At 47.2% G+C, this 24,582-nt stretch overlaps 1 protein-coding gene, 1 long non-coding RNA gene and 1 other non-coding gene across 10 annotated transcripts in view; 2 read left to right on the top strand and 1 right to left on the bottom strand.

Annotated features, from left to right (window-relative positions):
• Positions 1 to 2,709: 2,709 nt before the first annotated feature.
• The window catches only part of ST3GAL2 (ST3 beta-galactoside alpha-2,3-sialyltransferase 2), a 46,855-nt gene continuing 24,982 nt past the window's right edge, over positions 2,710 to 24,582 (bottom strand). For 2 of the 7 annotated variants that reach the window (XM_077132997.1, XM_077133003.1), the window contains exons 2-7: positions 14,630 to 15,921; positions 12,096 to 12,289; positions 7,724 to 7,903; positions 5,586 to 5,631; positions 5,180 to 5,299; positions 2,710 to 4,303 (exon numbers count right to left, since the gene is read on the bottom strand). In XM_077132997.1, coding sequence (XP_076989112.1) covers positions 4,130 to 4,303; positions 5,180 to 5,299; positions 5,586 to 5,631; positions 7,724 to 7,903; positions 12,096 to 12,289; positions 14,630 to 14,968 — 1,053 coding nt within the window. In that variant the 5' untranslated portion in view covers positions 14,969 to 15,921 and the 3' untranslated portion in view covers positions 2,710 to 4,129. Of the gene's footprint in view, positions 4,304 to 5,179; positions 5,300 to 5,585; positions 5,632 to 7,723; positions 7,904 to 12,095; positions 12,290 to 14,629; positions 15,922 to 16,806; positions 17,438 to 18,350; positions 24,174 to 24,582 lie in introns of those variants that run through there. The other 5 variants (XM_077132999.1, XM_077132998.1, XM_077133000.1 and 2 more) reach the window with 5 other exon arrangements.
• LOC143660426 (U6 spliceosomal RNA) lies at positions 8,771 to 8,874 on the top strand. The gene has a single exon (XR_013164032.1). It is a non-coding gene; the product is annotated as a U6 spliceosomal RNA (small nuclear RNA).
• The window catches only part of LOC143659729 (uncharacterized), a 29,932-nt gene continuing 14,595 nt past the window's right edge, over positions 9,246 to 24,582 (top strand). For both annotated transcript variants that reach the window (XR_013163681.1, XR_013163682.1), the window contains exon 1: positions 9,246 to 9,379. This is a non-coding gene — a long non-coding RNA (uncharacterized LOC143659729). The remainder of the gene's footprint in view (positions 9,380 to 24,582) is intronic.

Here is a 24,582-nt window from a genome sequence, read left to right as displayed (position 1 = left end):
GTTATTTCAGAATCCGGTAAAATCTCCTTCTCTGAAGAAACCTCAAGCACTTTGGAGATTTTCAGGTCAAATAATGAAGTCATTCCCTCCAAGGGATGAGGCTAAGGAGGAAACGGTCTGGGCTCTGGGCTTCACCCACCATCACCTCCCTCGACCCGACCATCCATAGCTGGTCCCGTACTCACTTGGTCTCCAGCATGTGTGATCCCATGCCATCAGTTGGCCTACTCCGAGGATGCAGAGGCAATCTGAGAATCCTTAGGGGCCATATACAGTGCCTGAGCACACACTTCCAAGAAATGTTATGGAAAGAGTAAGCTACAGCCTAGCATTTTGAGAAGGACATTTAGTAATCCCAGGTAATCATCTTCTAGGGTGTATCATCTCTGTACCTGTTTCCCAATGCCAGGTTCAGATATCCCCAACTTATGCCACAGCCCCGAGCAAGAAGGCCTGGTCTCAGAGAGAGCACTCAATCTCCTTTGCCTGATCATCCTTCTACTGCCTCATCTCTTTTCAAACCATCAACTTTAAACCTATGAAGCAACACTTAGGTCCACAAGCTGTGCCCCAAGGGGCATGAGGAGGCACCCCAGGCCTCCCCATCATCTAAGGTTGGGGCTCTCTCAGGGTTTTAGGGGAAAAGGTCATGCTCAAGCTCTACGTGTTTCTTCCCCACCCTCATTCTTTCCTCAGCTGGTCAGGGAAGGTAATGGAGAAGCTTTGGACTCTGTCATCCTCACTCTTCCTGTCCTCCTAATACTGAGAGATCCTGGGTATTCTCCTGGCTGCGCATTCCCACTCTTGGGAAGGCCCAAGGAAAGACGGCCCCCCAGCTCCCCTCACTGCTGTTAATAATTGCAAAGCTGGGCCTAATTTTACTGGAACAGATAGAAAGGGGCCCTAGGACAAGCCAGTTCCCAACCTGTTAATAACACCACTTCAACTGGGATTCAATAAATATCTTGGGGTTGTATCTTTTACAGAATTCCCTAATGCTAAGTTTCCAAGTCCTGAGTGCTTTTTACTTTCTCAGTATTTTTACAGAGGACACTCGTTTCTCCCCCGTAGTACAATGGTTTCTTACCTGTGCGCCTCCTGAGAAACTGAAGCAAATGTCACCGGGAGTGTGGATAGACAGCAGTAGATGGCAGAGATGTCCAGAGGTGACACTTCCTCTGCTACCAGCAGCTCTCCCAAAGGAGGTTCCCCTTTCCTATCTAGCAACCGCGGGCAAGATGTGGGCTCCTCTTGTGACATGGGAGGAGGAACATGGGGTTGATACAGCAGGGACCATGCCAAAATGGGGAAACCTGCCCTGGATGAAGTCACTGCCACTGCCCTCCTCTCCAGGAAGCTGGATGATTAAGCTGCTGGCACAGCTGTGACACAACCAAATGCATCCAAGCCTCTGGTGGAGACCTTGATTGTAAAGCTTTTGTGGAGCGAGGCCAGGGTGGTTACAGCAGGACAGCCATCGTGGGAAGTTACCGCCAGAAATTCTTTCCAATCAATTCTTTTGGAGAAGACCGAAGAGGGGACTAATTTATTATTTAACACAAAGATCTTAAGTGTCTTGAGAACTTCAGAGCAGGGTCAATGGAACTAGCTCCTCACGTATAAGGGGGTTCCTCCCTCCCCTCTCACCACCCCCACTCACTGCAACATTCTTTTTTTTTTTGCAAGGGCAGGCACCAGGAATGGAACCCAGGTCTCCTGCATGGCAGGTGAGAACTCTGTCTGCTGAGCCACCGTGGCCCGCCCTTCCTGCAACATTCTTAACCATCACTGGCTTACACTGCCCACTCCCAGATACACCTACTTTCCACATAGACATTTCAGAACAGAAGATCGACTATATAGGCTTTTGTTGTTGTACTTTTTAATTCAGAAAGGAAAGGAAGAAAATAAAAATATTTGTTTAAATAACTATTGCAGAAAAGAAGATCTGGGCTGGATGCTGGGGCCTATTTCTTCTAAAATGGGGATTAATGGTTTAAACAAAACACAAAAAAAGAGAGAAAAAGAAATAAATTATTCTGCTCAATACTGTTTGGCATAATTGCAAAAAATTTTTTTTCATCTTCTAAACACTCAAAATAGCCTCTTTAGGAAGCATTGAGATGAGACTGGCAAGAATGGCTGGTGCCCTGACTCCCTAACGTGGTGGGGGAAGTCCTGAGAGGCACTCTGCCAACGGCCCTCCAAAGCCACACCCACCCCCGCCCCCACCCCACCCCCATTTTTTTGGAATTGGGAAGGAACAGAATCAAGCAAAGTTCTCAATATATTAACTTTTAGGCGTGCCCACTGTCCACCCAATCCTCCTTTAATATTCTCCACTGTGGGTTTCTGTTCCCCCAGCCAGCTGCAGGAACTACGCTAATGGCCAGGAGGTTGCTTGGTGATGTCAACTCACTACGAAAAAGGGTGGGATTTGTGTCAGTTACTGTTGGGAGAGGGATCTTTTTGTGGTTTGGTAGCTTCACAGAAGCCCTTTCCCCTCCTCCTAAACTTCCCCAACCTTTAAGGATGAGAATGTCAGCAGCTTCCTCCAGGGATTTAAGCTGGGTTCAGTCATGGAAAAGAGCTTCCAGCTATAACCCTGTTGTTAGCTTCCCAGCCGCACTAGAGCTGGAAATGGAAAGTGGGCAGGGGGAGGAGGCAGGAGGTGAGCCCTGGATGGGGGGGGGGGGGGAGGGGGGCCTGGGCAGGGGCAGGGGCCAAGCATGCAGGGGGCCAGTCTGTTCCTCCTCAGTTACACTCCTGGCTATTTGCATGCCAGTTCAGGATTTAAAAAATCTTTGTTGGTCAGCTATACCTGGTAACTTCAGGCTAACTAAATTATGAGCATTCTACCCACAAGAAAGAGGGTGGATGGGTGAAGGAAGGTGCACCAGCCTCTCAACGTGTTGCTCCCTCTCCCTAGGCGTGCCTGCGTGTGTGGACGCATGTATGATAGGGGTGGTGGGGAAAGAAGGGGAATGAAGCAGCAGGAGCCCAAACCCAGAACAAGTTTTTGATTTTTTTCAGAGCAACAAAAAGGCTGGTGAGGCAGCTCAGGGCCGAGGGAGACACTAAAAATAATGCGGGGGAAACAGAAGGGTCGGAGGGGACAGGTGAATGAGAAGCACCTTAACAACTGCTGTGACAGGGCTTCCTTGTCCCTTATCCTGTTCTTTACACCTACGGTCCGGAGTTAGGCCCTAAGCAAACTCCACCCCCCCAACAAGGGGTGAATATAATTCTTTAATTTTCTGGAGAGACACTAAATGCCCTGGTCAGAAAGGCCATTCCATAGGGTGGCCAAAGGCTGGTAGGGGGACGCAGGCAGGTGAAGGGACCCACCCACCCTCTGGGTGCATTTCTGTGGTGGGTTTAAGCCCACCCACCTGGGCCTGATACAGGAAATGTGGAGTCTAACATTCTCTAGAAGGCCTGGAGAGATTCGGGAGGACTCTTAAGCTTTTCTCCTGGGGCTAAAGCGCACTTCTGGGCACCGACCTAGCTCATCCGGGCCCGCCAGGCAGCCCTGCGCTCCCCGCTTCGTGCCCCACCCGAGGCCACGAGGGAGCGTCCAGGAGCCTCCGTCTCCACCCGACACTCGGGCGAGAAGGCCATACAGCCCGACCCTTCCCCAGCATCTCCTCGGCGCCCCCCGGTGCGGTCACACCCGCAAACAGGCAAGACGCTCCTACAGCCGAGCTGGCGAAGGTGCCTCACCAAGGCTGACAAGCCCGACACCTTAAAACACCAAAAGAAAACCCTATCCAAAAGCACAAGGGAGCGGGGGTTTAGCGGCCGCTGGCCCGCCTCCTAAGGCCATTGATTGGAGGAGACGAGGCCCAGCGCCGGAAGTTCTCCTTGAGTCGCATGATTGGCTGGGAGAACTAGAGTGTCCACCCGACTGCAGCACTGATTGGTGCCACGGCCCGAGTTTCGTGATTGGCGGGGGCCAGTAGGCGCTCTCTGGACTGCAGCATGATTGGTCCAGACCCGCAGCCTGGCGACGCTCTGGGTTGCCCGGAAGCGCCCCACGTGGGCGCCGCCGCCTGGAGACAGGTCCCGAGTCCCGGCCGGCAGCGCGCGGCGCCTCGGCTGGGCCGGAAAGGTCGCGGCGAGGCCGGGCTTAGTTGCCTCGGTAGACCTCTATCTTGCTGGCTTTCGCCAGCATATCGATGATATGGGCCTCGAAGTCGGCATCGTGCACACCAGTCTTCCGGAACTCGCCCGCGTACCGGTTATTTTCCCAGTAATGGTGCCAGTTGCCCCTGCTGTCGGCCCCGAATCCGTACACATTCACCTGCGCACAAGGACAGAGCAGTGTCACCGCATCGGTGACCGTGGAGAGAGGGCACGGGGCAGCCTCAGGCCGCTGGCACCCTGAACCTCCCTAGTCAGGGAGCAGAAAGGGGTGCGGCCACAGGACGGCAGCCAAGGGCTGTCAGCTCATGGATTTCAGGAGTACAGATAGTACCCGGGGAAGTTAGGGGACACCCAAGCCTGGCATTAAGGCCCCTGACTCAAAGGGGGCCCGTGGTTCCCTTTTCGGTTTTCCTTCTACCCACGTGATTACACCAAGACTGTCTTAGGTTAGGGATCGTCCGTGACAGCTCTCAGCCCTTGCTAACTTCCTTTTTTTTATTTTGAAAGCTGGTCCAGTACTTAATACACTGCACACAGAAGAATTTACTGGTAAAAGTGGGTGTGCTGGCCATGAGCACTGACCTTTTATGACCCAGTAACCCTGCTCAATAGTGAAATCTGATTCCTTGAGTGAGTAATCTTCATTTTTAACAGAGAAAGAGTAGATAGTGGGCTCAGAGCCATGGGAGACATTATCCAGCTGAAAAGGAACTACATAGTTTCCATTCCACGTATAGTGGTTACTTTTTCTTTATGGCCAAGTATTATCAATTATGGTAGTAATATTGCAATTCCTATTTAAATAAATTTAGCTTTTTAATAAAATAATTTCAGATTTGGTAGAAATCATGAAAGTAGTAAAGTTGGGCAATGAAGATCCATACTTCACAGCACAGAAATGGAGGAAATAAAATTCGCTTGGTTGCCCTTCAAAAACACATTCCTCCTGAGGCCTGCTACTAAGACCTGAGAAGGACCCGCATGCTCTGTTTCACTAGTTCTAGTTTTTGATTGCCCAGACGGGCCTACCCACCTCATCACACACATGCAGGGCAAAGAAGAGTACCAGCATCCCTGTGGAAGGGTAACGGCCGTGATGCTCTGTCCACCGGTCGTGGATGTACTTGAAGAAGGCTGGGTTGTAGATCTGGACCTGGGAGGGGAAAAGGCACAAGAGGGGTCTTGAGGGCCTGGAGACTAAGGCCAGGTTCTGGGCAGCTTCTGCTAGTTCCTCCATGCCCAGCAAAGGACCTGTGCCTCCTGTGTTCCCAGGGGCTCCTCAGGCCTCTGCTAGGTCAGGCACACCAACAGAAGGGGGATCTGAAGGTTCAGGAAGGGAACTGGGGGACACCTGGGCCTCAGGACCACGACGCCACGAGTTATGTCAGCACTGTTCTAGTGACGTGGGGGTGAAGAAGGGGGAACAGGTAAGAGCGTACCTTTTCTTTGTCCACTCGAAGGAAGGACTTCACTGGAGCATAGGTGCTGCAAGCAGACAGAAAGGTATCACTTCAGCTGGCCCCATGGCTCAGGGATGCCTCTGTTCCCTCCTCAGGCCTGAGTGATGACAGCCTCACAACAGGCCTCCCTGCTTCCGGTGCTCTCCCACAGCATGTTCATCACTGGAGGATCTTCCTCAGAAACCTTCAATGGCTCCCCATGTCCCTCAGGATAAAATAGTGTACGGGTCTTCCATAATCCAGCCCCAACCTCTCTTTCCACAATCCAGCTTTGAACTTTCCACTGGAATTAGCTTACCACCTTACACCCACAGGTGTGTGCCCTTACCTCTGCCTAGAGTGACATTCTCTACGCTCCTCACATCCCACCTTCCCTATCAGCCAGCCAAGACTTCGGCAGCCTACTCTCCCTTTTCTGAGTGTTGCTGGAACACAATTCTACAGCCCTTTGTCTCCCTCATTAAGCCCTTCTGTCTTCTAAACATAAGCTCATGGACACCCTAAAGCCAGTAAAATGTATCTTATACTTCTGGGTTTAAAAAATAGATGGTGACACAGATAGTGGATTTGTAGTTGTCTAGGGCTGGGTGGTAGTGGTGGAGTGGATACGGGGGATGGTTAAAGAGTGAAGGGTTTCTTTTGGGGTGTGATGAAAATGTTCTGAAATTAATTGTGGTGAGTGAAATCATTGCCCTCCCCCTATGTGGGACATGTCATCCAGGGGTGAAAGTCTCCCTGGCGATGTGGGAGATAACTCCCAGGGATGAATTCAGACCTGGCACTGTGGGATCAACAATTAAATCCTGACCAAAAGGGGGAAAAGAAGGGTAATTAATAAAGTATCAGTGGCAGAGAGAGTTCAACTAGAGTCGAGAGGCTACTCTGGAGGTTGCTGTTATACAAGCTTCACGTAGACCTTGCTACCTATCATAACCTACCAACCCCCAACCAGGACCATTCCAGCCAATCCTAAAGAACACCTAGGGCAATATATAAGATTCCACAAGGGTTCCATGCACTAGAGTAACTTTCCAGAAACCTACAACCTCCAGATAGGTTCCTGGCCCAGTTAAGTCCTAAAGCCTAGCCCAGCCTCTCCAGAACATCAGATAGTTCCATCTCCCTACCCCATATTAGTGACAGACCCTTCCAATATAAAAAATTTAGAATTGCTGTAACCCAAACAACCCCAAAGAGAGGTATGGAAAGATCAAAGGTGATGGTGTGTTATACAGAGAAGATAGGATTTAACAAATGAATATGAATGCTGAATCATTAAATTGATATCTCTTTTAGTCTCCAGTATTTTAGAGCAGCTAGAAATAAAAGCCTAAAATTGTGAAATTGTAACCTATGTCAAATTCTGAAGTACATTCTACAACCTATTGTGGTGCTGTGCTTTGATATTTATAGCTTTTTTGTATATATGCTGTTGTTCACAAAAAAAGAAGAAAAAAAAGTCGATTGTGATGATAAAAAAGTATGTAATCCTTTGGCCTCCTATATTCTGGAGCAGCTAGAAGGAAAAATCTGAGAGGATCATATGGCAGCCCATGACAAACTCTGGGATCTGCCCTGTAACCACTTGTTGAAGAGTGCTTTGAAAACTATTGCTTTTTTATTTCTTTGCTTTGTATATATGTTATCCTGTACAATAAAAAAAAGTTTAAAAAAATTAATTGTGATGGTTGCACACTCTGAATATACTAAAAGACACTGAATTGTACACTCTAAATGGGTGAATTGTATATAGCTGGGTGAATTGTATATAGCTCAATGAAGCTGTAAAAAAAAATAACTGATGAATTGAAGTTCCCATGGGTCCCATGGAAACTGCTCCCAAAGAAAGTTCTCAGAAGACAGAACTTCTGCAGGTAGATGTCACCTCCCAGAAAGGAGACCAAAACCAGATGGCCCCTTCCTCACCTTTCCACTACCAGTATGCTGGCTTCACCAGGCAGGTATAAAAAAAGCTGTGTCCTCAGCTAACCCACTATTTTGGGACCCCCCCTCCTCACTAGCGCCCCCACTCAAACAACAGTGGCCGAGATGTTTAACTGAAGAAATCCTAAGATCCAGTCTTGTCCCCCATCCTCCCCACGAGGAGAGGGGCTCACAATCGGATCTGCCCCGTGGACAGGGCACTGGCGATCCACAGGAGGTCCAGGGCCTTGAAAGGCACCAGCACGAAGCTGACATTGGCAGGCAGGTTCTTGGCACTCTCGGGGTACATGAAATGGTGAGTGGTTCGGCTGCCAACATCCTGCTCAAAGCCCACGGTTGGAGCCTGATTCATCCTGCAGGGACAAGAGGGTGACATGAGCAGGAACAGTCATGGCAAGTGGTACAAGAGTTTGGTACAAATGGGCATACTTTGGCCCAGCAATTCCATGTCTAGAAATTTATCCTACGAAAATGGTTGCATAAGTGTGCAAAGACATGCGCACAAGGATATTCACTGCAGCATTATGTACAATGGTGAAAAGCAGAAATAACCAAAAACTAAGTCCATGATCTAGTTAGTGAAAAAAGTGTTCCACTTCTTTCTATTTAATACGTATTTTTTAATACCTACTGTGTGCAAGGAAGGAATTATAACACAGAAAAGGAAAACTTATAACTGAATAGCGTGATGATCATTTTTTGCTTAGAAAGAAAGACAAAATACTTCTGTATGTTAATAAAAAAAATCCGGAAGAATATTAACAATGGTTACTATTACATACATTTCTTATAACAAGTATACATTTCATATATATATATAATTTTTTTTAAGAAAATAGCCTTCCAAAGCTTCATACCTCACCTAGCTGTTCTGCCCACTTTCCTATAGAGGGTGGAAACAAGCATTCCTTTAGCACCTGGGATGGATGGAAGCCTCCCCTGGTGCTCCAGGACAGCATGTTTCTGTACTCTAAGTCCCTGTCTGCCCCTTGCTCTGAGACTGTCCTCCCGGGACTGACTCCCTGGTGATGCACAGCCTGGGTCCGTCTCTCCTGCTGCTGTCATGGAAGAACCTGGAGACCCCAGGCACTGCAGGCCTCCCATCTTCCTTTCGTTACAAGCCAAAAAGGCTTCCATCTCCTCTCAATTTGTGCAAAATACATGATAAATAAAATCAAAGCTTCCTTTCGTGGTAAGCATCTTCAAAAACAGCTGAGTCAGTGCTTGCTTCAGCAGCACATATACTAAAATTGGAACGATACAGAGATTAGCATGGCCCCTCCACAAGGATGACATGCAAATTCGTGAAGTGTTCCATATTAAAAAAAAAAAAAGTTGAGTCAGCTTTTAACATAAACCTATTGGTTATCTCCTTTTCTGCTATGCTCACTCCAGAGAACATTTCTGACAACTGTCTACTCTCTTGCGGAATCATGACTACTGAAGGGTGACTGAACCCCGGTCCCCCACCGAGGACCCAGGAAACTAAGAGGTCTCCAGTTGCCTCTTCCAGCCTTCTACGCCAGTCCTGTAAGCCCAGGATAAACATGCCCTGTCTTCAAAGGGGCTGGCCGTGTCTAGCTGGGCTGGGTGAAGCCCTCCTGTATCATAGCAGCTCCCATACCATCTGTTTTTCTGCTGCCCCAGTGATGAAACAGGCCTGTGGGCTGTGCTGTCCATTATGTGGTAAGAGCATGTCCAGGATGGCTAACCATTGCTGGACAAATGTGTTTCCTTCCTCTCTTTAGCCTTTCCTTGGGGGACTGGAGGGTATTTGGGGGTAGAAGATCAGAAAGCATAAGCATGAAGAATAAGCTTTGGAACTAGACGTGAGTCTTTATTCTTAAGTACTTTAGTTCTGACCTGGTTCAAGCAGAAGCCTAGAATCCATGCTTCACAGCTAACTGTGCTCCGTCCCAGGAACGGGGCTCAGACTCTGCCCCTCATCCAATTCATTTCTTTAGAGAAACTTCCCCTCTGCCTCCTGTCTGAGTGATCTGATCTTTAGTATTTAGAGATACTTTTTCTACCCTGGAGGAACCACAGAAGGATCTTTTCCCACCCATTAACAACTCATAGCAGTTTGCCATAGCACAGAATGGATGTGTCTTCTGCCACATCAGCCCTGGGAAAACGGAGAGGTGGACAGGAAGCCTTAGCAGGGTGCTGGAGTGGATAGGTAAATGTCTGTCAGCTACCTGGGGATGGAACTGGGTAGTGGCAGGTAGAAGAACTGGGTCGATGACACTCAAGTTGGGCAGGGCTTCTTTTTGGGTTCTCTTGCGGGGATCCAAAAAACAAGACTCATTTCACCCAGGACAAAGAACAAGCTGGCTCTGCAGATTCCATGGCTGCATCTGCCCCCAGGCTGGTTTCTGAAGGCCCAACATCTGCCTTTTCCACTGAATTGGCAGCCACAGCTTTCATGGGGGTCCTTGGAGGCCAGTTTGCCAAGATTACTGCCTCCCAAGCCTTCAGAGAGCCCTGCTGCAGAGCCTCCTCCCCCCTTACTTCCTTTCCACTTGCTGGGCAGGCTTCAGCTTTCAAAAGCCTGGGAATGGAGTAAGGGGTCCAAAAAGATGTTTCATAGCCTCGAAGGGAAAGGGAAGTGATGTGGCATTCTTTTGGGGACAGGATTCTGTTTTGAGGCTCTGACTCACTCTAGAAGAGCCAAGACCTGGAACAGAGCCAGAGCAGGATGCGGAGAGTAAGAGAATCTCAGCAACTTGGGACAAAGCAATCAAGCATTATCTCTCTATCTCTGATTGCCTCCAGCAGCCAAAGAAGCATGGGCTACTTGGGGGTAGGGGCACAAGCGGGGTGGGTGTGCGTTCTTGATTAGAGTTTGGTGCCTGGTTGTCCTGTCCCTTTCATTCATTCATCTAATATTTATGGCATGCCTACTATCTAGCAGTCACTGTGCTAGTAACTGTGTATCTATCTGCTGGGGACTGAGGCAGAAACAGCTCAGCCCCATTTGGAGTAGCTAGCAGAGCTGAGGACATGTAGGAGAGAGGAGGTAGCTGGGGTAGGGGGTGGGCACCAGAGGGACAAACCATAATCGTACTGCAGCTTAGCTCTGCAGGGGGTGTTATGTTGGTCCTGCTTCCAGTGTAGGAGGCCTCCCCGTTGGCTCCAAACCAAGATATGCTTACAAGCAGAATCACATCCACTGCCCTCTGCTGCTTGTGTGGACCAGAAGCCGGCCAGCTGCCATCTGGGTCACTATTTCAGAAAGCTATTCTGGGGGCCACTCCAAAGCACTGCGTCTCCCAGCCTGGTCCCTGCGAGGGAGCATTTGTGAATTCCTTTTGCAGCCTGGCCTAACCAGGCTACCGGCAGGTGTCTGGAGCAGCCATGCTGTTGGGGTCTGCAGGACTCCTGCTCTGGGGCTTCCTGACCATCACTGAAGTGGGGAGTGAAAGCTCCCAATTGGTATAGGTGGCAGGGGAGGCAGGAGCCTCAGGCACGTGGGAGAATCGCATTCTCCTGGCCTTTCTGGAGTGATGGAAGCCTCCCTCCCCAATCTTAGCCACTCACTCGAGGTGGGGAAAGGCCCCTCTCTAGCTCCCCTCTTGCCTCCTTCCCGCAAGAGGAGAATGGGGGAAACTCTCAGATAGCTCTGAGTTCCTGGATGGAGCCTAGCATCCTCCTCTCCCTCCCAACCCCCACTATTTCCCAACATGAGAAAGGTTTTGCAGGGAATGTTGAAAGCCTCAGAGACATATTGCTGCCTTGGTGTTGCTATGGAGACAGCAACAGTTTCTAAGACAAAGCCCTCCCTCCCACCTCCTGGGAAACCTGGTCTTTTTGCAATGCTCATCCTAAGAAATGCTCTAGTATCTCTATCTTCAGGTTCTTTGTCCACCAAGGAGTGGGGGTGGAAGAACCCCTGCTGTGGCATTTCCCACGCAGGGAAGAGTCTGTAAGATCAGGAGCAGAAAGAGCAGCCCAAGTTCTGGTCACAGGTCCACGCTCTGGCCGCACCCAGGCCTGCATTGCTGTGTGCCTTCGTCTCCCCAACACTTCTCTTTCCTCAGGGCTGGGCACAGATATTTGTGGAATGAATGACTCTAAATAGGCAGAGCTCTTAGGTGCTCTAAACCTTACGAGATAAATGTGAGGGACGGCAGCCCAGAATAAGCACTGGACAGCTCCTTCCTCTGCCCTGGCGCAGGTCTTTAGTGAGTCTTGAAGGAGAAACATCTACCTGCCGCATCAAGCAAGATGCTAGGGTGGGGTTGGGGGGCTCAGTCCTGGCCCAGCAGCGCAGAGACAGGCAGGAAGGGCCTCTGGTGGGAGTTTCCACCAAACATCAGCCCTTTTCAGGACCTTGGAAACAGAGCGCAGGCTCCAAGCGAAGTTTGGAATTGGAATTCCACCTTCCCGTCCACCCAAACAAACAAAGGCAAGAGACCTGAGTCCGCACAGGGTTGGGGTCTCACAACATCCCGCTGCTGCTGGCAACTCCCACACTGCCAGGCAAGGCCAAGGGAGACCATGCTCCCTCCTGCAGTCCTGCCCTGTGCCATCCTCAGAGCTCACCTCATGATGAAGTGGTGCCCATCCACAGCCGGCCCATAGCCAGAACCCCGCAGGTTGCCCGAGTTCCCCACCACGGCACAGCGCCGGCACTGGTGGGGGTCCCGGAACCGGTAGGGGTTCTCGCCCGGTACTATCTGGAACAGCTTCTCCAGCACCTCATTGGTGTTGTGAGACTTGAACTGGGGCTGCAGCATCTGTGGAGGATAGGAGAAGAGAAGAGAGGGGAGAAGAGAGGGAGGGGAGAAGGGAAGGGTGTGAGCAGGCAGGACACGTACCACCCCCTCCCTGGCTTCTACCCTCCAATGACTCTGAACCCAGAGCTGTCAGGGAGCGGGGATTTTTTCTGACTGGTGAGGACCTTCCCCTCTCTCCACAACAGCCAGGTCTCCCCAGTGTGACTGTTCTGTGGCATGGCTCCCTGCTAGGCATGAGGCCTCTCTGATGCACTGGAAAGGGCTGGGGTCGAGGTTCCATCAACTCATTCTCGAGGGACCTGCCACAAAGCAGAGAAGCTTCCTGGTATGCAGAGCCCCCACCCCCTCCCAGAGCACCTCTGATTTATAAAAAGAGGTGATTTTGAGGTGTGGTGAATGTAGAGAGAAAGCCCTGCAGAGCTTCAGGGTCGTGTCCCCAATCAGCCTATAGGGGGCGACCCTGGGACTTGGCCTGAAGTTAGGGTGGTTAGAGAGGCAGCATCCTGGGCAATATTCATGGGTTAAGTGGAGCCACTCCTTGACCCCTCAAGGAAATGCACTGAGGCATACAGATTCTTTCCAAGCCAGATGGTCTGAATTAAATTGGCATCCCTTCCCCCTGCAGTCACCAGTGAGAACTGGACTCTAACTAGCTCAGAGACCATGAACTGGGCCAGGCAGGTAAAACACAGGAAAAAAGCAGCAGGTGGGGACTGTGGCAAACAGGAGACCAGTGCCTCATGAAAAAGGGACAACTGCCAATTGTTGCCACATAGGATTGTGGGCCCAGAATAGCCACAATTTGCAATTTTTCAAGAGAAACTGGAAATATGGATTTCGTGTGAAATACCTTGATACCTAAATGTTAGTAACTAATACAAATATTTTTAGAACACTGAGTGGGCTGAATCTGGTCCATGGGCCACCGGTCAGTAAGGTCCAAACCAGAGCTTTAAAATGCCCTACTGAGCCATTACTCCAGGCTTTATGATTGAGCAGGAGCCGCTCAGGGGTTGGGGCAGCCCTGCTTCTCTGCCTCTTCTTTGAGCACAGGACGATACCCAAGAGCAAGAAGATGAACTCATTCTGGACAGGGGGCCTGGCTCTGAGACAAGAATTCCTCTAAGCTCATGGAAAGAGGGGCTGGGGAGCATGAGAGAAGTGGTTCTGCTGAATCTCTGCCAGGGAACGAGCTTGATGCTTAATCAGCTGTTCATTGCATCCCTGTAGGCAGGAAGCATCTACCCCGGCCCCAGAGTGCTGGTCTACCTGGCCACTGCTGAGACACAGGACCTTGGGCAAGTTCTATGTACTCTCCAACCCTTAATTCAGTCCATAAATGACAGCTGCAATGAGGAGGGATTCCATGAATGGGAGAATCTGGGCTGGAATTGTTCTGATAAACCTGATAACATGAGCTCATTCTCATGGCATCCCTGAAAGTGAGAAAAAAGGATAGCCATCATCCTTTTAATTTCCCATCTGGGAAAGCTAAAGGACCATGAACTGTGTCCCAAGTTTGCATGCTGGGACTACAAGGAGCAGAGATCTGAGGGCTGCTGGGTTAGTGCTGAGTTGCTCTGCCCTTGACGCATGTAGACAACCAGATGGCTCTGGTGGAGCCTGGGGAGGGATGCTCCCGAGGGGACAGGACAGGGTGGATGGGGAAAAAAAAGGAAGAAAGGTGACCGGAGGCACAGGAGGACCAGACTGCAGAGACTTGGGCACACCTGCCCCCCAGCACCTCTCCTTAACCTTCCTTAGCTCCCAAGAGTAGTTCACAATGGTTTCATATTGGAGACTGGACGAAATCTTTTCAAGCAACTGGAAAGTGCCAAGTGAGTGGCACACACGGGGTTTAAAATTATTTTAAGCCAACATTTACAAATGAGGATATTTAAAAAAAACAACAACAACAAATCTGGATTTTGTTTTCTCTCAAAAGGTCAGAGGATGCAGCAGCGGTGAGTTCACATTTTTGGCAGTGGCGGCCCTAACTGGAGCTGAGGAGCGGCTGCCTTTGTCCTCCTGTCTCACCCTCTTCTCGCCCGAGGCCTACTCTGCTCAGGAGGTGTTCCCAGTGTATACTGGGTTGGCCCCTGTGGGCACTAGAGAGGATTAATTCTCTCTCCCTTTCCAGGCCAAAGCCCAGCTCTGCCCTTCACTTATCCGTGGCCTAGTCTGCAACCCTCATCATACAGGCCTCCTACTTTGCAAGGCTCTGAGCTCAAAGACAGAGCTCAACACAAGAGGTGGCTCTGAGAGGGACTCCAAAACAGGCGGGACAGACCCCTAGAGAGGGGGCAGCAAAGGGGTGGCAGGAGGGGCAACAGCTCTCACCATCCACCACCTCTGGACGTCCAGGGGGAGGTCCATATTCTCTCGGGTCCAGACAGGGGAGATGGTGCCGTCGAAGTGGCTGTTGAACCAGTCGGAGGCGCCGGCATCACCCATGCAGTGGCGGCAGGCACAGCTCTTGCCCGCGAGCCCCTCCTTGCTGAGGTGCTGCAGGCCGGCATAGCCGGGCACCAGCTTCACACGGTGGGTGCCGCCCAGGGACCCCAGGTCCAGGTAGGGCAGGGCAGTCATGCTGTGGTGGGAGTAAGTGAAGAGCAGAGACATAATGAACACCAGCAGGAAGGCCACAGAGAGGAACCAGACCCGCAGAGAGCACCTCATGGTGCCGGACAGGCAGGTGGGGGTCACCGTGGCCACTGCTTTCCCAGCCCACGGAGGGGCCAGCCACGGCTTTCAAGGCCACGTGTGCAGGGCATAGGGGCACGTGCCGTGGCTGGGTATGGCGAGAGAGGTCCCACGCCAGGCTTTCCTGTAACGTGAGGAAGCAAGGGCAGCAGGAGTGACGTCCCCTGGCCCTGACAACCTGGAACCTGGGGCCACTCAGGTCCCTGCTTATGGCTTCATCATGTCTCTCCGTCACTAGCTGGGCCACAGAGGCTCTGCCTCTCCCACCGCCCTGATAAGGGGAAGGTCAGTCCTTTCCAGCCCTCTAGTCCCTTGGTGTAGTTGGTTGCCAGCTCTCGGGGGCGCCCTCTTTGGCGGCTTGAAACAGTCCAGTCTGGAGCAGTCAGGGTCCTTGTGGCTCATGAGCAGATGCTGAGGCGGTCCCTCGTACCCTGCTGTGGGGGAAGCCCTGGGACTCCAATCACAATGGAGAGCACACGGACTTCAAGGGGTCCCCCCGGTCCAACTGCTCTGCCAGGGCCCCAGCTCTGAGAGGTGAAGACCAGAAAGCTCAGTGGGTGTCGGAACACTCTGCTGTAGAGACAAACATCCTCCGTGCGTTAGGTGCTGCCCACTGGTGCCGGCCCTTCTCCCAACGCTCACAGCCCCAATTCCAGTTGCGTAGGTGATCGCTGAGCTCCCACTCCTGCTGAGGGACCCTCTGGTCCCAGCTGCTACTCAGCGGGGTGCTGTTTTGAATGCCATCTGGGTCAGCTGAGGGTCTGCTGGGCTCCTGGCCAGGGCTGCGGCCTCGTTCCTGATGCTGCTGGCCCGGCGTCAGCAACTCCTCTGCCCATCCCCCAAGGCCAGTCTGTCTCAGCCTGGCGCCAGCGGTAATCCCTGGGAGGTTCCCCCTCACGTGTCAGACACTGGGCTGCAGCAGCATAACCCTAAAATTGCAAAGTGGAAAAATAACGGGCAGCCAGATCACACACATGCACACATCCACACCCTCCTCCAGCCCCTCCTCCAAATTTCTCAGGGGACAAAGCTGGCAATAGAGGAGACGCCCACTTAACTGGACTGGACAAAAGAAAGGGCTGCCCCTTCTCTACTATGTACAGATAGCATCACTCTGTAATGCCCTGGCCTCTGCCTCCGAGGACTAGTTACTAGCCTGTGGGTAAACAAGAAGTGATTTCCCCAGAGTCATAGAGCAAGTCCCTGGAAAAACTGGGTTTAGGCAGCTCCTGGCCCAGTTATGTGCAATTCATTTCAGATGACTCCTAAGAGAAAGTGGCCCAGAGAAGATCCCAGGGGGCTGCAAATACCGACTCCTCTGCCCCAACACCCTAGTCTCTGCACCCTCTAAGTGCCTGTGCGAAGCTCCTCAAGAGTTTGAGGGAAGAGCCCACTAGTCTGTGTCATGTTGCCCCCTTCTCTGGGTCATGGAGGGCAGTTGAAGCATTTCTGCATTAGCACAGTGCAGCACTAACCATTTTTGCAGCTCTGGCCTCAGGGAGAGGGACCTGACTACATCAGGACACCTGGGCTCAGTCCCACCACCTCCCACGCCTCAGGGCCTCAACTGCCTTTACCTGTATTTTGAGAACTAAAAGAACTCCAGGTAGGCGTTAATAGTCCAAAGCTCCTGTGCTGCCCTGGAGGGGAAGAGCTAGAGAAGACACTGCCTGCCGGATGGCATGGACACTAGTCCTAGGGAAAGCAGCTTGAATCCTTGCCATGTGCGAGGAAACCAGAGCAAAAGTGAGGGGGCAAGGCTGAGATTGGAGCCCCTAGCCCTGGTTCAGGGCATGTGAATCACTAAAACCTACCTGCCTGCCTCTCCTCTGGCCACCATCTCCTCTCCAAATCTGGCTTGGCCTGGTTCTGATCTGGCCCCAGAGTCTTGCAGCCCAGCCCTGCTCCATCTCCCTGTTGAAAGCTCCAGCTCTGGACAGCCCATTCAGTCTTCTGGCTGGTGCCAGAAGCTGCAGAGAAGGTCTCTACCCAGCTGCCCATCTGTTCATGGCAGCTCAGCTTCCTGGGACCAAGCCAAACCACAAAACCATCAGGGAACAGAACTAGAACTTCCCAATAAAGAGGACATTAGGCTGGGTGGGAAAGTGAGACTCACAGAAGCAAAAGAACTTGCTTAAGGTCATGGCCTCATAAGTGGAAGTGGGATTTGAGCCCAGATCTATCTGGCTCGAGAGCCTCGGACCAGGCAAGGCACAGAAAGAGGCCTGTGGGCATCTTGAACAAGCCAGGGGATCAGTTTGGAGAGGGAAGGAGACACAAAAGCTGGCTACCTGGAGGCAATGAAGCTTCACCCATATGTCTCACTCTGAGTTTCTGGCTCTATTCCAGGGTCCCCAGTGGCACTGGCTAGAATGTGCTTCTTCTCATGTTCTGCTGTGCCTTTCTGGCAGCCCAGACCCTGGGCATGACCTTTAGCTGAATGGTCTGTAAACAGAAAGCGAGGGATTGTCTCCTGCAGTTCTCCTTCTGCCCACGGCCACGCCCAACATCCAGGGAAAAGACCTCGGTGCCTGGGTGTGTTTTTTTCAATTGTGGTAAAATATATGTAACATAAAACTTACCATTTTAACCACTTTTAAGTGTACAATTTTGTGGAATTTATTACATTCACGATGTTGCACAACTATCACTACTACCTATTTCTAAAACTTTTCATCACTTCAAACAGAAACTCTGTACCTATTAAGCAATAACTCTCCATTTCCTCCTCCTCTTATTCCATGATAACTTCTAATCTATTTTCTGTCTTTATGAATTTGCCGATTTTAGATATTTCATTCAGGTGGAATCATATGGTACTTGCCCTTTTGTGTCTGGCTTATTTCAAAGTTTCGTTTATTTTTATGGATGAGTAATATTCCATCATGTGGCTATACCACATTTTGTTCACCAGTTCATCAGCTGATGGACACTTGGGTTGCTTCCATCTTTTGGCTCTTGTGAATAATGCTGCTATGAATAGTCGTATACACATATCTGTTTGAGTCTCTGTTTTCAATTTCTTGGTTATATACCTAGGATTAGGATTGTTGGGTTATACCGTAATTTTATGTTTAACTTTCGAGTAACCAGAAAAGAACTTAGTTTTTCAGGGAACAAGCCTGATCTATTAAGAGCATCCAAGATCCATTTCTAATAGCATCTAAAAGAGTAAAATAACTAGGAATAAATTTAACCAAAGAGGTAAAAGACTTGAACACTGAAAATTACAAAGCACTTATAAAAGAAATTAAACACCTGTATAAATGGAAATCTCTCATGTTCAAGGATTAAAAGACTTAACATTGCTAATAAGACTATTACTTAAAGCTATCTGCAAATTCAATGCAATTCTTACCAAAATTCCAGCAGCCTTTTTTTGTAGAACTTGAAAAACTGATCTTTAAATCCATATGGAATTGCAAGAGAGCCCTAATAGTCAAAACAGCTGTGGTAGTTAGATTTAGTTGTCAACTTGGCCAGGTGAAGGCACCTAGTTCTGTTGCTGTGGACATGAGACAGCGGTTGGTGAACCTCATCTGTTGCTGATTTACATCTGCAGTCGGTTGGGAGGCGTGCCTGCTGCAATGGATGATGTTTGACTTAATTGGCTGGTGCTTAAATGAGAGAGTGCAACGTAGCACAGCCAAGCAGCTCGGCATTCCTCATCTCAGCACTCGCAGCTCAGCCCAGGCCTTTGGAGATGCAGAAAGAAGTCACCCGGGAAAGTTGTTGGAACCCAGGGGCCTGGAGAGAAGGCCAGCAGAGGCATCCTGTGCTTTCCCACGTAAGAAAGAACCTCAGTGGAAAGTTAGCTGGCTTTCCTCTGAAGAACTAACAAAATAAATCTCCTTTTATTAAAAGCCAATCCGTCTCTGGTGTGTTGCATTCCGGCAGCTAGCAAACTAGAACAACAACTTTGAAAAAAATCAAAGTTGGAGGAATCATATTTCTTTATTTCAGAATTTACTACAAAGCTACAGAAATTAAAATAGTGTGGTATGGCATAAGGCTAGCCATACCAATGAATAGAATTGAGAGTCCAGAAATAAACTCAGATATCTATGACCAGTCGATTTTTAACAAGGGTACCAAGTCCACTAAGTGGGGAAAGAATAGTCTCTTCAACTAACAATGCAGGGAAAACTGGAAATTCATGTGGAAAAGGATGAATTCGGACCCCTACCTCTCACAATATACGAAAATTAATTCAAAATGGGTCAACGACCTAAATATAAGAGCTAAATACTATAAGACTCTTACAAGAAAACTTAGGGAAATTTTTTCAGGACTTGACTTTACTTTAATGGAGTCTTAGATTTTACATCCAAAAGCACAAGCAACAAAGGAAAAAAAAATAAACTGGACTTCATCAGAATTTTGTTAAATAGACATTTATGAAGAAAGTAAAACAACCACCAACAGAATGGAAACCTTCAAACTAATAAGGGTTTAAAATCCAGAATATACAAAGAACTCCTACAACTCAACAACAAGAAGACAAACAGCCCCAATGGGCAAAGGTTTGAACAGACATTTCTACAAAGAAGATATACAAATGGCCAATAAACACATGGAAACATCATGAGTAAGTAGAGAAATGCAAACTGAAGCTACGAGATATCATTTCACATTTAGTAGGATGGTTTTAGTATTTAAAAAACAGAAGATACCAAGTGTTGGTGAGGATGTGGAGAAATTGGAACCTTAACACATTTTGGTGGGAATGGAAAATAATGCAGCTGCTGTAGAAAACAGTTTGGCAATTTCTCAGAAATAGTATTACCATATGATCTAGCAATTCCGCTTCTAATTATCCATCAAAATGAATTGAAAACAGGGAAGTGAACAGATATTTGTACACCAGTGTTCACAACAATATTACTCACAATAACCTAAAGGTGGAAGCAACCCAAGGGTCCGCTGACCGATGAATAGATTAACAAAATGTGCTATATTCATACAATGGAGTATTATTCGGCCGTAAAAAGGAATGGAATGCTGATACATACTATAATATGGATGAACCACAAAGACAGCATGTTGAGTAAAATAAGCCAGATACTAAAGGAATACTTCATGATTTCTCCTATATGAGATATTTAGAATAAGCAAATTCATAGAACGGGAAGGCAGAAAAGTGGTTACCAGGGAACTGAAGAGGGAGGAATGGAGAGTTATTGCTTAATGAGTGTCTGTTTGGGATGATAAAAACAGCCTGGAAATAAGAAAAGTTACACAATAACAAGGTAATAATGTACTTAATGTCACAGAATTGTACACTTAAAAATGGTTAAAATGATTTTTATGCTATATATATTTTACCATGCACACTTAGGGAAGTTAAAAAAACATAGTAAGAAGGGCAGCAAGGCAATGGATGATGTGGGTTTTTATTATGAACTAGATGGGAGGGTTTTGAAGAGTGTAGTGTCATGACTGGATTTAAATTTTAAAATGGATAATCAGAGCAAATTTTTAAAAACTGACAATATCAACAGTTGTTCTTTGAGAAGATCAACAGAATTGACAAACTCTTAACTAGACTGACAGAAAAAAGAGAGAAGCTGGAATACATAAAATCAGAAATGAGATGGGGGGGACATAACTACTGCCCCCAAAGAAATAAAAAAGATCTTAAAAGGATTTTATGAACAACTGTATGCTAAAAATTAGACAACTTAGATGAAATGGACAATGTCCTAGAAACACACAAAGAAACAGAAGACCTGAACAGACCAATCACAAATAAAGAGATTGAATCAATCATGAAAAACCTACCAAAATTCAGTGATAGAATGCTCGCCTGAAATGCGGGAGACCCGGGTTCGATTCCCAGACCACGCACTTCCCCCTTGCCCCCCGCAAAAGAGAACAGTGTTGTGTTGGCTAGTCAATGGGAAAGTAGATACTGTCATCCGTGACCGGGGATGCTTAAATTAATGCAGTCTCTTTGGAAAGCGGTTTGGGGATATCTATCAAGTTTATAAATGCATTTACTTTGACCCAGCAATTCCACTTCTAGGAATTTATCCTACACACATACTAGCTCATCTATGAAACTTCTTTTGTATTTTTAATGGAAAACCTGTTAAAAAATTATTAGCGTAGACATTAAAAAAATGAGATTTTTTTTTTTTAATGTTATCAATAAGGACTGATGGGAAAGATTTGTTGTTAGGCTAGAAATGCAAAGGGAAAACAATGTGTGCGTTATGCTACTTTGTTTTTTTAATAGAGGGTGGTAGATTGCACAAACCTGCAAATAAGTTTGAATATGCATAAAATGTCTCGGGAATGACACCTAAGTAAACAGTACACATTGTTGGTGGAATAAATGTAGAAGAAACACCTCTCTGTATACTCTTTCTTGATATTTAGAGTTGTGGATTCTGTGCAATTAGCTGATTCAAAAACAAATAAATACATGTCAAATCATCTTTTTAAAAAAAAATCTACCAACAGGTTTGTACAGCTTAGCATGGTGCCCCGATATATCCCAGAGTAATTTGGGCAGAGAACAAAAAAATATTTGCAAAGTCCCCATAGGGAACTGGGGAGAAAGGAGGAAATATTCAACTTTCCCATCTGGGGAGTACCTGATATTCTCATAAGCAGTGGGAACAACCAATTCAATAGTCTGAGCCCTCAATTTAGGGGCTTACCCCTATGACGTTTATTCCTACAAAGGAGAAGTTAAGCCTACTCATAATTATAACTAAGAGTCACCCCCGGAGAATCTCTTTTGTTGCTCAACTGTGGCCTTTCTCTCTAAGCTAACTTGGCATGTGAACTCATTGCCTTCTCCCCCTAGGTGGGACATGACTCCCAAGGGATGAGCCTGGCCCCGGCATCATGGCAATGAGAAAGGCTTCTTGACCAAATGGGGGAAGAGAGACATAAGACAAAATAAAGTTTCAGTGGCTGAGAGATTTCAAACAGGGTCGAGAGGTTATCCTGGAGTTTATTCTTACACAATATATAGGTATCCCTTTTTGGTTTATGCTGTATTGGAGTAGCTGGAAGTACCTGAAACTGTTGAGCTGTGTTCCAGTAGCCTTGATTCTTAAAGAAGACTGTATAACTATGTAGCTTTTACAACGTGACTGTGTGATTGTGAAAACCTTGTGTCTGATGCTCCTTTTATTCAGGATATGGACAGATGAGTAAAATAATAATAATAAGCATAAAAAATAAACAAATAATAGGGGAGATAAAGGGTAAAAACTGGATAGATTGAAATACTGTGGGTCAACGAGAGGGAGGGGTAAGGAGTTTGGGATGCATAAATTCTTTTTTTTTTCTTTTTATTTCCTTTTCTGGAGTAATGCAAATGTTCTAAAAATGATCAAAATGATCATGGTAAAGAATACACAACTATGTGATGATATTGTGAGCCGCCTCATACGGTTGGGCTGTATATGTGTGTGGATATTTCTCGATAAAAATATTAAAACAAACAAACAAACAAAAAACGGCGAACAACAAAAAGCCAAGGACCAGATGGCTTCACAAATGAATTCTACCAATCATTATAAGAAGAATTAATATCAATCCTGCTCAAACTCTTCCAAAAAACTAAAGAGGAGGGAGCACTACCTAACTCATTCTATGAAGCCAACATCACCCAAATACCAAAGCCAGAGGAAGATACCACAAGAAAGGAAAATTACAAACCAGTCTCTCCAGTGAATATAGACACAAAAGTCCCAACTAAGTACTTACAAATTGAATCCAATAGCACATTAAAAGAATTACACAGCATGATGATCAACTGGATTTTATTCCAAGTATGCAAAGATGATTCAACATGAGAAAATCAATTAATGTAATATATCACATTAACAAATCAAAGAGGAAAAACCAAATGATCACATCAATTGATGTAGGGAAGACTTCAAAATCCACATCCCTTCTTGATAAAAACACTTATTTCTCATTTCTCTTGGATAAATACCTAGGAATTGAACTGCTGGGTCATAAGGTTAGCAAATGTTTGGCTTTATAAGAAGGCATCAAATAGTTTACCAAAGAGATTACAGCATTTACACTCCCACCAGTAATGGGGATGAGTGTTTGAATGATGCCATGTCCTGGTCAACATTTGATATTTTCAATCTTTTGAATTTTAGACATTTTGGTGAGTGTGTAGTAAACTCCAGTATTTTCCAGTAAACTCCAGGAAGATATGAACATGTGCACCAGAAGACATGAGCAAGAATGCTCATGACAACACTGGGTAATAGGTAAAAACTGCAAACTCTGGGGAAACACTAGGGATGTGCAGAAGAAACAGGCAAGCCACGTGGCTACATGAAATCAACAACCTGGTGGCAGGCTCTATCTAGAAATCTCTGAAAAGCTATTTCTCCAATAAAACACAGTTATATTCACTTAGATGATATTATAATTATGATTCTTCTACTTGAACCTATATATTTAATTTACTTGTTAAATTTATTTCTCAGGGACTTAAAGCCTCTGGGTTGTGCCTATCCTGGTGGAGCCCTAAAACCCAGCAGACAGGTGGTCAAGTTCTTCCCTCTCCAGTTCCTCTGGCCTGCCCTGGACAACCGCAGAAAGATAAGCATGGATCAGCCCCATCCTGAAACCAAGGAGTATCTTCAATGGCAAGCAAAATAATTCCATTCCTCTGACTCATAATATATACGTCCCTTCCCAGCCCAGCCAGAGTGGTCACCATCCCAAATCTGTCAAGACTGAGGAATGAGCAAAAATAATGGGGACTGTAACCACAGACTACAGTGGATTTATTGTTAATGTGGTTATTACCCTGTGTTAACTGAGTAATTTGTAACATTGCTATTAAAAAAAGAAGAAGAAGAGGAGAAATAGCCATGTGCTGGAGGCAGAGATCAAGCTAAGAACTGTTGGCAGGCCACCACCACAACACTAGACTTCAGAGAAACCATGGTCTTGCCGATACCTTCATTTTGGACTTCCTGCCTCCCAAACTGAGACAATAAATTCCTGTTTATTGACTATCGAAAACAAACAAAAAACAGCAAACAATACAGATGTACATCAGCATGGATAAGCTATGGTACATTCATGCCACACAGTAAAAGTGGAAACCACAGTTTCAGACATGAGCAGGGAGTAAAAATCCATCATATTAAGCAAAAAGAGTAAGTCATGGATGAATGCCTACAGCGTGAGTCCACGAAAAAAGTTAAAAAATATACAAGGCTAAGCCAGAAATTGGTTAGGCCTCTATACACAAATGATAGAATAGAAAATATGAAGGAAATAATTCACACAAAATTTAGGGTATTCCTCTGGAAGGGGCAGGTAAATGGGATCAAGGAGGTGTTCACAGAAGGCTTCAAAAGTATTGAATATAAAGAGAAAAAAAACTTAACCTAAAAAAGAAAAAGTAGGGGATAGTGTATTATCTCTTAATATGGGTGGTGAAAGAGTACCTATTTTTACTTTCAACCATTAAACAATACATATATGATATATATGATTTTGAATGTGTCATGATACATTTTTAAATAATATTTTTTTAACATGAAAACATTTTTTATTAAAGGACCACTGTGGCTGCTGGGTGAGACTAACAGTGA

The sequence above is a fragment of the Tamandua tetradactyla genome, chromosome 16, assembly GCF_023851605.1.
Source record: "Tamandua tetradactyla isolate mTamTet1 chromosome 16, mTamTet1.pri, whole genome shotgun sequence".
NCBI lineage: Eukaryota > Metazoa > Chordata > Mammalia > Pilosa > Myrmecophagidae > Tamandua > Tamandua tetradactyla.
This window is presented reverse-complemented; position numbering and strand designations above follow the sequence as displayed.